This window comes from Drosophila sulfurigaster, chromosome 3 (assembly GCF_023558435.1).
Source record: "Drosophila sulfurigaster albostrigata strain 15112-1811.04 chromosome 3, ASM2355843v2, whole genome shotgun sequence".
In the NCBI taxonomy this organism is placed as follows: Eukaryota; Metazoa; Arthropoda; class Insecta; order Diptera; family Drosophilidae; genus Drosophila; species Drosophila sulfurigaster.
In genome coordinates, this window is record NC_084883.1 from 17,551,051 (window position 1) to 17,566,287 (window position 15,237).

At 39.0% G+C, this 15,237-nt stretch overlaps 1 protein-coding gene across 1 annotated transcript; it reads left to right on the forward strand.

The window, feature by feature from the left end:
* Positions 1 to 4,891: 4,891 nt before the first annotated feature.
* LOC133844085 (transcription factor Sox-1a) lies at positions 4,892 to 10,302 on the forward strand. Its single transcript, XM_062277920.1, has 3 exons — positions 4,892 to 5,273; positions 6,467 to 7,002; positions 8,731 to 10,302. Exons 2-3 carry the CDS (start codon positions 6,560 to 6,562, stop codon positions 9,449 to 9,451), a joined length of 1,164 nt encoding a protein of 387 aa, XP_062133904.1. The 5' UTR covers positions 4,892 to 5,273; positions 6,467 to 6,559; the 3' UTR covers positions 9,452 to 10,302.
* Positions 10,303 to 15,237: the final 4,935 nt, after the last annotated feature.

Sequence of the window (15,237 nt, forward strand, 5' to 3'; positions counted from 1 at the left end):
CATTCAGCATAGCATATTTAGCATACGTTTTGATTTGTGACCATTATTACATTTTATCATTATTTCCATGGGAGCATATAAAAAAGTTATCACGAATCTTTTGACTCTTTCACTTTATATTTATGGTAAATATTTTATAATTTTCCGATTTATTTATTATATTTTTTATTATTTTATAATCAGCTTTTACAAAAAATCCATTGAAAAGTAAGAAGTACATATATTTTATTTTTTACAATAGTTAATTTCGTTTAATGATGTAATGTATCACATTCAATTGCTGAATTTGCGAATTTCACCCTTTAGGAAGAAAGATACTTGACAAATATGTTTACATTATTAACATCTTCTGTTCCCTTCACAAATCCAATGCACAATCTAACTTAGCAAACGTCCCTCGACCACAAAATAGCCTGCTTTCCTTTTGATTGCCCTCAGTTTAATTTTTAATTAATTGCAAACGAGTGCCAGGATTACGTTGCTCTGCGGGGGTTGCTAAAGCTGAGAAAAGTCAAGAAGGCGCAAAACGCTAAACGCTTCCTAATTAAGGCAACTTCTTGTCGCAGAGTCCTTCTGGCCAATCACGAGTTGAGCGCCTGTTGACACAAACACACACGAGGCGGGATTTCGGTTGCTCAAGCAGCGGCAACAACTCAAAGAAATTACCGTTGGCCGCCACTAATTAGTGCGAATCAAGGTGCAGAAAGGTGCACAAATCTTCGCAAATTTAATTAATTTTACGCTGTTTTGAACGCCCGACGCAATTAGCGACATACTATGTGGGTTGTGTGAAAGCAGCGAATGTCGGAGTCGGCTGAAAATCAACACAATATCAAAGATAAAGTAAAATGTTTTGAAATATTCTTGTGGTTTGTCTTTTGAATAAAAGATGGCGCTAGAAATTAAAAAGACGGTGGTAATTGGTACCTAAAGTTTCTAAAAAACTCACGCTACGCGAGTCTTGTTGAAATTATATTATTTGATCTGCATAGATGGCGCTCTTACGAATCGGTTAAAGCGGCGGGCTAATAACCTAAAGATTGTGGTTTGTCGTATAGATGGCGCCATCTCGAAACGGTTAAACAGCAAGTGAGTAATTATAGGCATCACTTTTATTTTATATTTTTAGTTTATGGGTAGCACTGTTTGTTAACAGGCGCCATCTAGTGCTCGTTTTTAATGCCTTAACGGTTTCAGAATTCAAAATATGTTTGTAACTTTTTAATGCAATACGTTATTTATAAATTTATTTGCTGCATTAATTTATAAATTATTAATATGAAGCAATGCTAGAATAACTATGTTTATCTAAATCTTAGTTAATTATTAAAAATAATTAATTGCATAAACAAATGTAATCGTTAAGCAAATTTTAATTATTGATTGTAAAAAATAAATGCACATAGGAAATTGTTTTTTCGACTGAAGCAATAACTTATATTCGGAATACATCTTTAGTGGTTTTTTGTGAGTCTAAAAGCAATATTTAAAATAACTTAATCAAATACTAGAGCTTATGAAATTGACAGAACTGAGAACAATAAAAGAAGAAAGAGTTGTGCAAACCGTGACTATATAAATTTATATAATAATCTTGTTTACCTAAATGCAAATTCCGGTTTGTGCGGACTATCTTTTACTTATTTTTCTAATCTGCTTAACCCATTCAATATTCATTTATTCTAACGCTCGGGTAACACTCGAATAAACCTACCTCCCTCTTCTACTAGATAGCCAACCTTTACTCTGGTCAACTCTTGGCGCTCATTTAAAACACAAATCACGATTAGCGAGCCGCATTTCCATTTTCGACCGAAAAATCTGCACCCACACATGGCGTAGCACATTTTGTGGCCATGGCTGCGACTCCTCCATAAATTATTGCAGCCGAACAATGCGTTGTCGAGTTGCAGGACAATAAGATTGGGAGCATGATGGCAGCCCAAGAGACTGACGATGGCAGCCATAAAAAAAGAGCTACGAAAATACCCAAAATTATGGCAATCACATAGTTGCCGCTGATGATGTTGCCTCGCTCTGCTGTTGGTCATAAGTAGCGCAACGGAATTGAACGATGCCTCGCTCATTGTCCCGATGCTGGGCATAATAGAGCAGCCATAATGTCCATTATGCGAGAACAAATGGCAGCTGGCATAGTGTGCCAGGACACGATAACAGTCGACAGGAGAAGCCGTGAGGAGGAGAAGAAAACCGTTGAACAGGACAGAAGGAACAGAAGAAGCCAAGCCACCAGTTGCTGGCCCATTGTTTTGGCCTTGTGCCTTGGCCAATAAAATGCATTCAACTCGCATGCAAAACAAAAACGAAAACGATAAAAAAGCCGTCACCATTGAGAACGCGTCTAAGCAGCCGCAGCGCCATCCAAGGCTCCCACTCCTCCCCAGCATTGTCTATGCCATTGGCCAAAAGCGCCACTCCAGCAGTCGAGCATTCAAGCCCTCGACATGCGCGCAACGTTTGCCACACAATGCCACACGCGGGGGTGGGGCAGGCAATGGGGGGAAGCCGAGTCAACCAGCAACATAGCATTGATAGCGCTGCCATTTTTATTGTTACAGCCTGGGAAGGCGGTAGCTGCCACCCCCTTCTACAACCCTCCTCCCCTCGCTCTCTCTGCTCCATTGTGTTGCCATTCTGACTAAAAACTCTACACAACAACGGGCGCTTTGGAGAGCGACGCCTGCGCGACTTTCATTTGCTTTCTTTTGGCGCCAAAAATTATTCAAATTGCGTGACGAAGCGTAAAGTTAGTATGAATCTTAGAATAAGTGATTAGAAATGAATTGCTTGGCATTTTTACAATTCGAAAACTATGTGGATGTAATAAAGGAACTATTAAAATACCCAACTTTAGAGGTATAACTGAGAATTGCTCAACGTAACTAATAATGGTAAGAATTACTTAATGGTTAATAACATAATAATAATACAACACTCCCTTACATAAATTGCTGTCACTCTAAATCGGATTTGATATAATTTAAATATATTTTAATATGCATTTAATGAATTTTGTAAAGTTTTGTTAAATATTTTTATATCATATACTTTATAACTAAAGCCTTTTGGAAATACGGTTCTTATATGTGCACTTAAAAAACAAGTAAGAAAGTTACAGTCGAGTGTGCTCGATATATATATATATACTTTATAGGGTCGGAGATGCGTCCTTCTACCTGTTACATACATTTTCTGCTGACACAAAGTTATAACCCTTATACCCTATGGGTATCGGGTATAAAAAGAACGACATTCTTTAAACATTTTCAATATTTGATCTGCGACTGCGAAAATATATAATACAAGTAGGAAACGAGTATGCTCGAAATATGCTGTGAAATAACCATTCTCACTAAAAGCACAACAGCTCGATATTATGATTTAAGTACACAACATTAAGAGACCAAAGAATATTGAAAATATACCGAAATGCATATTTGGGTTAATAACAAGTGCTGTCAATAAAAATGATTGCTCTAGGTGTTCATATGGGCAAACCGACAAGAATATATATACTTCACCAGGTCAGGTACCATCTATAATACCCTTCTGCCCAATGTGTAGTTGGTGCAAAAATTATAAGATTTAAGACTTTATATTAGTATTAGATAATCTATTGCCTTTGCTGTGGATTGCATAAGGCATAAAAGTGTACATGGAGTGGTTTTCCTCCATTTTGTTTACAACTTCCCCTACATCATTAATAGTGACTCACTTTATCAATATTATTGATAGCAAACTCACTATTAAAATGTTTTTTGTAAACTTACGCAATCGCTTTTAACTCAATAAAAGCAAAAATACTGTACTCTAAGGTTGGGATTATTTTAAAAATGTTGCTTCATGTGGCTCGGCTCCAAACCGTAGGTTTCAATTTCTGGAATTCCGCTTGGAGATTAAAGACCACCCTTGAGGGAAGATTTATGGTCTCAATTATGTGGAAATTAATTGTAACTACCGAATGACAAATTTCCTGTGCGATTTGCAACAAACAACGAAAGCAATTGAACTCTCCAAGCACTTTACCCCGCTGCGTCTGAACAAAAGCAATGAAAGGGTAGCACAACATCATAAGCGCAACAACAATTGCACACACACACACATACACACACACACATACATACATAAATATATACTTCAAGATATAAACGATCGAAGCGAGCGTCGATCGATTGTGGGAGCAAACAAGGCGTCAGGCCAATTTGATAAGCAACTGAATATTTTTTGGTCGAGATTATCTTATAAGTCTTACAATAAGGAAAGCACACAGAATATCAGATATTATCTCGAAGAAAGGGACGCAGGACAAACAATTGCTCAAAGAATGGCAACAACAACAACAACTACAACAGCAACAAGATGAAGAATAATAACAAGACAATTTCGACAGCATAAACAAACACAAATGCAAACACTGAATGTTAAAGGTAAACTGAGAGTGCAACAGCGGGCAGCGGGCAGCGGGAGCGAGGAGCAGCAGCAAATTTTATCACTTAGCCGCCACGTTGTCGACGACGTCCTACGAGAGGTGTAAAAATAAAAACTCTACAAACACCCGTCGTGCATTATCTCTCTCGCTCTTTCAGGTATCGCTCTCTTTCTCGTTCACTTGCATTGCTAACACTCTCTCCTTTTACTGCTCTCTCTCTCTCTCTCTCTCTGTCTCGTTCTCATTCACTCACTCGCTCCTTTGGCCAACTTGCAACCACTACAATAACAACATTTACCCCCGCACACACACACACACACACAAGCACACACCAACGAACACTCGCGTTGTTTGCCGTTTCTCCCTTTGGTTTTGTGTTCCGCCAACTGTCGCAAGTTTTCGATAGATTGTGCCACAGACGACCATAGAATGTGTGTGTTTCAAATCAAAACTGTCGCGCACTCGACACGGACGCACCGGCTCCGGCTCCGGCACTCGGCAATCGCTACTCGGCAGTCTCTCTCTCCGGGTTCAGTTTCAGTTCAGTTCAAGCCAACACACAAAGCGTAAATAGTAAAGCGTAAAGTGTAAAGCGAAAAGGAAACATTACTTCAAGTGCAGCTCAAAAGCTTTTGTAAAGTGCTAAGAACAAGATCGACAGATTAAATACAATATCATCAAAGAATACAAATATTGCAAACAATAAACAACTATAGTGTTTGTTTAAAACATTTACTAAAATCGGTGTGTTTTAAGATCTATTTCCATTTACGATCGAAATAATTATACGGGATTACGCATAAAATCCACAACTTGACACAAGGTAAACACTTATTTGAATATATCGTAGTATTTATAAATGGAACTTTTTGTGAATCATTAGTTTGATATTTGCTCAACAATTGATTGATTGATTTCAATTTGTTATTGATATTCACTTGTCAACATTATTTCACATTTGATTAATTATTTTGAATAAATATCTATAAAAAAATATTTGGCTTTAATATCATATAACTACTTCATGTGTTGGAATTTCATAGACCCAATTATTCATTTGCAGATTGATTATCATTTAAAAAAAAAATTTAATTATAAAAGGAGAAGCTACATTGAAATATTACTCTAATTTACTTAATTTCTTTATATAAACCTACGGATAATATTCCACTTGCAATGAATATAATAAGTCTTGTAATATTCAATTTGTAATTGTCATTGCCAATGGAATTCTTAATTCATTTTTGTTTACAAAATATAATATAAATGTATTTTTATGATCATAAATATTCTTTTACCTATCAGAATATTTATAAATTAAAGCTTTATTCAAGCAATCTAAAATAATTTTATATAACAATTTAAAATCATAATTGTTACTCTCTTCAAAATCCAAGAAATTGTAATTTTTTTTTAAAATATGAATCTTAATTTAATTTTAGGTTACTCTTGATAATATTTTTGAATTTAAATGTTAGTAAAAATATTTTATTATTATTATTATTATAAAAAGATTAAATATTTTAATATTTGATTTTCAGTAGTTAATTGATCAGCAATTAAGAACAAATATACAAACAAATATAATTTGCCATATATTTTATGCTTAATGTAGTGAGTAACACGATTATCATCAAAGAAGTTCATCAACATCAAGTAGAGATCATTAACTTTATATGATGATGTTTTTATTTCTTATCTCGTATGATATAAGATATTACAATGAGCCCAATTGTGACCTCAACTTGAATATTCAGATCGGTGTTCTGCTGAATTTATGATTCATAATTCCCGTGAATCATGTCAAAGTCTCTGCAAACTATTCCTAGAATAGGAAGTACAGTTTTTGGATTAGCGCATATCTAAGAATTCCTGTTTCCCCAGTTCAGTTTAGTTCAGTTCAGTTCAGTACAGTCAACAAATCAGAGCACAATGTGAACCTCAAGCTTGAATCTTTCACATTTGACACAAAACAAAGCGTGTCTATTGAACTCTATTACCGTTCTGTATTTTCAGCACGGTCAGTGCACCGAATTGACAGCAAGGGAGAAGAGACAATCGAGCCACTCACCTGACACCCGACGAGGTCACCACCTGACACCTGACACCATGACGAGCATTGCGGCGCTGCTGCATCGCAGTCACAATCACAGCCACAGTCACAATAGCAACGGCTACACGAGCAGCGGCAGTGGCAGCAGCAGTCACAGTCATCACAGCAGGAGCAGCCTGTCTCCGGTGACAATAATCGGTGGTGCCACAACTCCGCCGCCACCGCAGCAGCCAACACAGCCAGCAAAGCTGCAACACCAGCAGCAACAGCAACAGCAGCAGCAACAAAGCAGCTCGAATTCGAATGTGAGCTCCCATCATGACCACATTAAGCGACCAATGAACGCGTTTATGGTCTGGTCGAGAGGACAACGACGCAAAATGGCCCAGGACAATCCGAAAATGCACAACTCTGAGATATCGAAGCGTTTGGGTGCCGAGTGGAAATTGCTTACCGAATCACAGAAGCGTCCATTCATCGATGAGGCCAAGCGATTGCGGTGAGTATCCCCCAGTGGGTGTGTATTGTCGATAGAGGTGTGTGTTTGTGTGTGTGTTGAGGGTTTGTCGTCTGGTTACAATTTAAGCGATTAGCTAAGACAATGGCCAGCTATTGTGAGGCTCTAAACTGGCATTGAGGAGCAGCACAGCGCGCACTCGCATTGCATATCTTGGGTAAACAATTCAATACACAATTCAATAGACAATTTGATTTTTGTGTGGCGCGAGGCGACTCAATTTCGATTGTGACTGTCTAAATCCTTTTATTGATTGTATTTGACTGCCAAATGGTTGAGTAAACTTTACGTATATCATTTTCATTTCACATTTTTGCCTGACATTTATTAATGAGCTCCGTTCGGGCTTAAACTAATGGCCATTCGGTTCTCAATTTCGGTTGAGACAACAACCATAAACAAATTACAACAACAGACAGTTGAAGAACAAGCAAACACTGTTCAAATATTTGCCAATGCGCGCACTGCTTCGATAAGCAGCGACAGCATTTTACCTTTCTTTAGTTTATAATATTCTTTTTCGAACTGCAGAGATAAGAGACGAGGCTGACCAATTTGTGTATGGGAACTGACAAACTGGGAACTGCAACAAAGAGAGCCAAAAAAATAAAAGTATATTTCGGGCAAAGAAAGCAAAAGTGACGACACAGCAACAACAACAACAACAACAGAAACAAAACGAGAATCTATAATGACAGACACACAAATATACACACCTTTTTATCAACATTTATCGTTTGTGGCACAAATGTCAACAATTGCGCATTGTTGCAGCTGGGAATACGGAAAAAGAACCTTTCGAACCGAACAACTCCAGAACAAGAGCTCAAGAACTTTAGAGTCGCAGTCTCGCCTTTTGCTAAATGGTCAGATAAGCAGCAAGTCTTACAGGAAAGGTTTTATGGAAGGGTTTCGGCTCGGTTACAGTTCGAATACCCTGTTCAGAAATTCGTAAAGTGCTTAAGCAACTAGCCAATAAATATATAGAAAGTTAAACATTTTTTTTAATATCGAGGAGAAAGTGAACGTAACAGATATGAATTTTTACAGACTTCCCGAAGCTAAGATTAAGTAAATGAAAATAATTAAATTTTGTTAATATTAAACATTTTTCTATACAGCTGAATAGTTTTTAGGAAAAAATTAAGAGACAGTTCAATTTAAGTTAAAATTATTCCTGATATGGATATGAAACCTTATCAGGAATAATTTTATTTAATGTGTAAGGAAAGGAAAATCAGCTCTAAGCCTATCTTGTTGATTTTGTCAACTCTTAAGAAAAGTGAAAGTATTAGAATGGAACCAACCTCCATAGCAAATAAAATTAATTCATATTATACAAAACGATGTTGTGTATAGCAAAAATTTCAATATGAAGGATGTATACTAAATACAATCTGCATTTCAAGCAATTTAAACCTCTTTTCCATCAGAGTTAGAGTTATAAGTTAAAGATTAGTTTTAAATGAATGAAATGAAATCATGAATTCGCTTAAGAGTAGAGAGTCAATTTCTACAGGGTATCAATGAAACGTTAACAAAGTGAATGCGCTTTTACGATCTAGGGAAGTAAGCGGCAGGCAAAAAGATTGACTTTATGATATCATCGTCTTCACCATCATCGTCACCATCGTGATGGTTCAATAGCTTTAATAATCGATGCCGTGGCCCGATCTTTGATCAATGTTTCAACATTTACTCAATTTACAGCGCGCTGCACATGAAAGAACACCCCGATTACAAATATCGGCCGCGTCGCAAGCCAAAGACGCTCAACAAGTCACCAGTGCCAGGCGGTGGCTCTGGAGGAGTTGGCGGAGGCGGCGGCGGCGGAGGAGGTGGAGCAGCTGGTGGCAACGGAGCAGGCGGCTCAGCTGGCAATGGATTGACATCAGCTGGTCAGATGGGCAAGGAGTCGAGTCAAGCGCAGCACTCGCCTCTCGGAGCACATGGTCTGTCGCATCATCATCATCATCACCATCCGCATCATCCACATCCGCATGCCGCCCACGCCGCTGCCGCCCATGCGCATCATCATCATGCGCAGCTGAGCGCCGTGGCAGCCGCTGCAGCTGCGGCCGCCGTCTCCCATTCACATTCCCATTCACCCACCTCGCTGGCGGCCAAGTATGGCTTTGGCTCGCCTCTGGAACTGTCGCTGCCCCGTGTGCCTGGCGGCTTTCCTGGCCTGGGACACTATCCACTGGATCCCACCCTGGCGCTGGATCTTCAGGCGCGTCTTCAGGCCATGTATGCGGGCAGCATTTATCATCCGTGGCGCTATCTGCCACTGATCAGTCCAGAGACGCCACCGTCACCGCCCAGCAGCAGCGGCACAGGCATCTCATCCTATGGCTGTGTGAAATCGGCCAAATCCTCGCCAGTTGCCGTGGTGCCAGCGGTTGCCACGACGCCGCCGAACATCATTTGACCAACTCCGCTGCGCTTTGGCGCAGCTGCCGCCGAGCATGCGGTCTAAAGAGCTACAGCTGGGCATCACGCATTCCACAAACAAAAAGAAAGTAAAGAAATCCCCACCCAATAACTGGTGGCAGCCCCAAAAGCTGGCCTGCCCACTTGCTAGTGTAGTACCCTAGTGTTAGCTGAATCTTTGTGTGAGTTTCTCTCTTTTTAAGTTGCATGTTTCTGTTTTGTTTTGTCCCTTCTTCCTCTGGACTGCACACGAACCTTTGATTTTGATTGTGGAAGTTTGCAAGTATCAAATAGATTTTCCAAATAGATAGAAAATCTGATTCAAGGATATCCTTGAAAAGATTTTAACATTTCACATTCAGAAATCTAGCAATTTATTTGATATTCAGGGTGTTAAGGAAGAGTTATAGCACAATTAAAATCTTTATTTCTGTTTAGTTAGAACTGCATTGTTTATATATTATTAACTTAATATTCGAAGAGACTCTTTTATTTAAAAGCCGCATCAAACAACATTCAATAAAGATGTCAACATTTCTCAATATATTGCATTACATGTTAAGCTTAATACTTAATGATGTTTATGAACTTATTTTCGAACGATATTATTCAAACTATTTTAACGATAGTTCCGATTATAATGTCGACAACAGTTTTTAATGGAATAAAATGTTTGATTTAGTATATCAAATAAAGAGTCACAGCAAACTAGACAACTGTAAAGTAGTCTCAAGTTAAAAGTAAAGTAATTCTATTCAGATTATTTCAGTGACAAATTCTCTTACATCAAACTTTATCTTCATATCAACATATTACTCTATTTGAGTAAGAAACTAATTTGCATATCCTTTAACACCGTATTACTTATCAACTCGACCACAATTAAAAACAATTGTTTAAGTGCAGCGCCTTAATTCGCTTCTAAGTTCTGAGTGCTTTATATCTAAATTGTTGAGAGCCGATCTTGTGTAATATATGCGTATATAAGTATACATATAAAAAAAGTCTATATTTTAATGTGATATTAAAATTGAAAAGAAACAAAATATGAAAAGTGTAAACGAATAAACGATTTTTAAATAGTACACGCCCCACTGATTGATGATGACACTTGTAAGACCCAAGACAGAGCCCAAGCCCCTCACCCCCGTCTCCCCGCAGCATCCATGAACCGAGACAGCAGCAACAACCAGCCAGGCAATCTGTCAGCACTCAACCGACAGGGGGCGCCACAGGCGCGTGAATAATAACGACAATGTTTGCTGATGCGTTGATTATTAGTTTAAATTGCCGACCGCTCGGGGGGTTGTCTGCCCAAACAGATACACGGGGGGTTGCAATAGCAACAAGGACAACAGTCGATGTTGGTTGACTGTTGCTGTTGCTGTTACTTAATGGGATTCACTACGCCCACTTGTTTAAGCAACCGACTGTGAACAGCGATGAGGCGTGGCAGACAAGCGCAAAAAACAATTGACACCTTTAGCGAGCTGACGACCAAAACAAAGAAGCCACCATTTACCCACCCCTCTCTGAATATATTCATAGTATTGCAGGGGTTGCCTGACGCTGGTTGAAGAGAGAAGGGTGAAGGGGCAAGTGGCTGGCAGAAGCGTAGCAATCGCGTCGGCATCATAACCAGCTCAAAAGCCGCACATAAAACTCACACAAATGCCACGCTGCAGCGCAGCCAAACTGCTGATAAGAAAAGCGAATGCGCGACGTCTGCCCACAAAGAAACTCTGTCCTCTGTTCTCCTCTGTTCCCCATTCCCTCGCTCACTCCCCAAAAGCAACAACTACCATTTCAACTCTGACAATTCCAACCCGGCAGCCAAAAGTCGTGCGCTGATTGTCTGCACACACACACAGACACATAGACAGAACGAAGGACAGACAGAGAGACAGTCGGACAGTGCGACATTCAACACAGCGAATGGGAGCTCACGTCTGGCTGCCTTTTGTTGCCGCAAGGTCGTTTTTATAGTGTCCTGGTCCGAGAGAACGAAACCGAGACCGAGACCCGGCAATAAAGACATTCAGTCCCTCGTTGTTTGTATTTGACCTCAGTCACAGTGCAAATCACTTGTGCGAAACACTACGAAATGCTACAACAATATTTACCCAATGAAGATGTCAAGCCACTGAGAACTAAACTTCGACTTCCCACCCCGCTCTCGCTCAAAGTGAATATCCAGAAGCACGCAGCTGGAATTCCTTCGGCCCACCACAACTACGAGCATCCCAAAGCTCTAAAAAGAGAGGGATAATTAAGTGATAAGTACATAACTATGCTCTAAAACAATTAGTTCACAGTCTGCTAGGGTTGGCCCAAATCGGTGTTCCATTAGAAATTCTCGTATCTACACAATATTACAATACCTGTGGAACTTCGAACATCCTTTTACAGAAGTACGTTGAAATAATATAGAAAATTCCTATCCAAAAAGTACATCAACGTTTGCAATTGCTCAATTCTTCTTAAGAATAAATGTATAAAATTATAATTATTTTCAATATATTGAATAATATTTATATTAAATATATTGAAGACTGATTTATTAAACATTCATATACTACATCTCGAATAAAGTGTACTAACTTTTAGTTAAAAAACAATTTGACAAATAATTAGAAAGAAAATGCAAAGGATTTTAGATGCAGGAAGTTATTCTGAAAGAGTCCTTCAACTTCGACATAATGAATAAGAGATTCGTATTTGAATAAACTCTATTCAAAATATTTTATAAAAAGCTAAGCAATTTCAATAACAACTCCTTTTTTAAAAAACATTAACATTCAATTATCATACTACAATATTTACAAAAAAATAATGCTCAGCTTTTATACATGGATAGAGCTAAAAACTGTTATCGCCGTGCAGATCAGATCGTCGTTATCTTTGGAGACACAACAGACTTGCGAATCAATTATCCAAATTTAACGGGTCAACTACTTACAGCCCTCACTCAGTAAGAGTCAATAGCTATGAAAACTAACTGACACGCGCAGGACACGTGCGCCCACACTAATACCACTATCCAAGGAGAAAGAGAGAGGGCGATAAAAAGAGAGAGAGAAAGAGACTCACACTTATAGAGCTCTTTTCAATTTCGTTGTGGACTCGCTCCTAAGTCACTTGTTTCAGGGCAAACAACAACAGGAAAAAAACAAACTGGCAAAGGACAAACGAAAAACGTGTGAAATGAAAGTTGTTTGATTTGCTTTGTGAGTGGGAGAGAGCGAGAGATGCTGAAAGGGGGAGTCGGAGTTGGAGGTAACAAAAGTGGCAATGGTGACGCAGTCAGCATCTATCCAGATCTTCCCGTTCCCGTTCCCCTCCCCATTCCCATTCCGCTGCCCACACTACTGAGCAAATTTTTGTTTTATTTATTTGCTACGACATCGCACTGTGGTTGCCTTTTCGCCCTGCCCTTTCACTCCACTTCCACTCCGTCTTCTTTCTTTTTTTTTTGTTGCTATTTCATTCCTGGCACACTCACATCCGTTTCGATAAAAAGAAATATTTTCTTTTTGCCATGCGTTGCTGTGGCACTTTTCTTTTGCCCTTCTCTGCTGTGCCCTGGCACTTCATTATTACTAGTACTATATTTATATTTATTTTTTTGCGCTTTCTTCTCCTCTTTCGCTATTATTATTATTTTGCTGAAGTTGGCTCTTTAAGGTGGCCTAGACCATTGGCCATTACGCAGAGGATATTGTGTGGCCATGAATCAATTGGGCAATGTCCATTGCCCGGAAATATGGTGAACCGAAAAAGATGGCGCTCCATTTGCATGCCAGCAGCTGGCGCAGGATCTCGAACAGGACACTTGACTTCTCTAGCGCTTTGCTCCCTCCCCCCCATCCTCGAGGGCTGCATAATCGCGTGTAATAAATTTTAATTTTTTAAGCATTTGTAAGCAGTTTTATCGGGCCAACAAAGGACTACATTTTTTAAGTGCCAAGCCAGCCAAAAAAAGGATATAAGATTAAGACGCCAAGACGAAGATGAGACATAAAAAAAAGAACGCCAAGCAAATTAGCAGCATGCTGCTGATGGCAGGGGGGGGGATAAAACTCTAGGGGAATGGGGTCGAGGATAAGACAGACGTTGCCTCAGCTTCAGTCACTGCTCTGCGGTTTATCACGCCCACTGCGTCAACGGATATCCGACGCATGGAAGACAAACAAAAAAGCCATTAAATCGCATTTAAGTCAAGGCAAACGCGTTGCCAACAACCACCGGCTTATACTTCATTTGCTTGCCAGAATGAGCACAAGGATGACAGCAAGGATGGCAAGGATGTGGATGCTTTGACTTGCCTTGCCTTGACAATCCCACTTCACTTCAACGATACGCACAGCTTATCACAGGGATGTGGCTTGGGCTGGCACAAAGTTACACAAATACAAATACATCTTACAAAATGCGAAACAACTTCTGGGAAATATGAAAAGATTTTTCATTTGCCAAATATAAATGTACCGAATTTGTAAATAATTTCTTAAGAAAATGAGAAATAAACTTGGAGTCAGTGTCAGTCAATCTAAATTTTGTGTTTTAATAATTGAATTACTCTATTGCATCATGAATTAGACAATTTATTATTGTTTTAGAATCCTAAACGAATGAAATTGGATGTAAATATCTTTGAATGAATCAATTAACTTAAGTTAAGAGGATAGCTTACTCAAAACATATAAAATTAGAAAGTAAATATTGTTGAGAATATATATGAAACAATAACTTAATTAAAGATGTAGCGTAGTGTGACAAATAGGCAATTATCTCAAGCCAAAGCAAATGAGATTATATTTAATAACTAAGCAACTTAAGTTGAGTGGTTTGCTTAGTATTAGATCATATCACACTTTAATAATGTTAATAAAGAGAAAATTAGCTCAACTTGAATGTTGCCTTAAGAATAAATCATTGAATAACGATAGAATGAATAAGTGTTTATATCAATGCTTGTGTATTCAATAAGAATTCAACACAGATTACACGCTGCTTTTCAGTGACAGTTCAATGACGAAATTGTCACATTTCATTTGTGTTTTATTTGGATGAACCATTTATAATAAAAGCTTAAAATGCGTGGGACAAAGAAATGTCGTACAGCATTAATGAAATTGCCCATGCACGGCATTACTATGCACATAATAAAGCATTGACCAGTCCAGTCCAGTCCAGTCCTCAAATGAGCCCATGCAGCAATTAAACTGAGAACTGAGAGCTGAGCAGAGAGGCAACCAGAGCGCAGCAAATGCATTTTGCAAACAATGCCAGCCTGTTTTTGTATGCTTCATTTTTTCTGTAGGCCAGCAGTGCAAAAAGTGGCAACTCTGCTGCTGCCCCCGCACACACACACACACAGATGCAGAGACACACGCACAAGAGTCGCGGGCACAAAGGAGCAATTAATGCGAAATTGTTGCTGCATAATTGCTGAACATGCAGCTGGAGCAGCAGCTGGACATAAAGAAGCAATTAATGTCGCACAAATGCGCTTCGCATGCATAAAAATGCTGAGCTGAGCTCATCTTGCGCAATGCAAAAAGCGCACAAAAAATACTACATAGATTGGTGTGAGGAGTGTGCAACGGCAGAAAATGGCAAAGCCAAAGGCGAATTCAAATCAAAGTTGCTGACCATTTTGGCACGCTGGCAAACAATTGCAATTACATTAGAAAAGGCTGAAAACTGGCAACTGGAAACTGGGAATAGCCAACAACAACAACACGACAATGGCAACAGTTGTATGCTTTGAGGCATGTGGCA

Coding starts and splice junctions, on each gene's coding strand:
- LOC133844085 (XM_062277920.1), top strand. CDS start 6,560: ATGACGAGCATTGCGGCGCTGCTGCATCGCAGTCACAATCACAGCCAC. Junction 7,003..8,730: donor GATGAGGCCAAGCGATTGCG/GTGAGTATCCCC, acceptor CTCAATTTACAG/CGCGCTGCACATGAAAGAAC.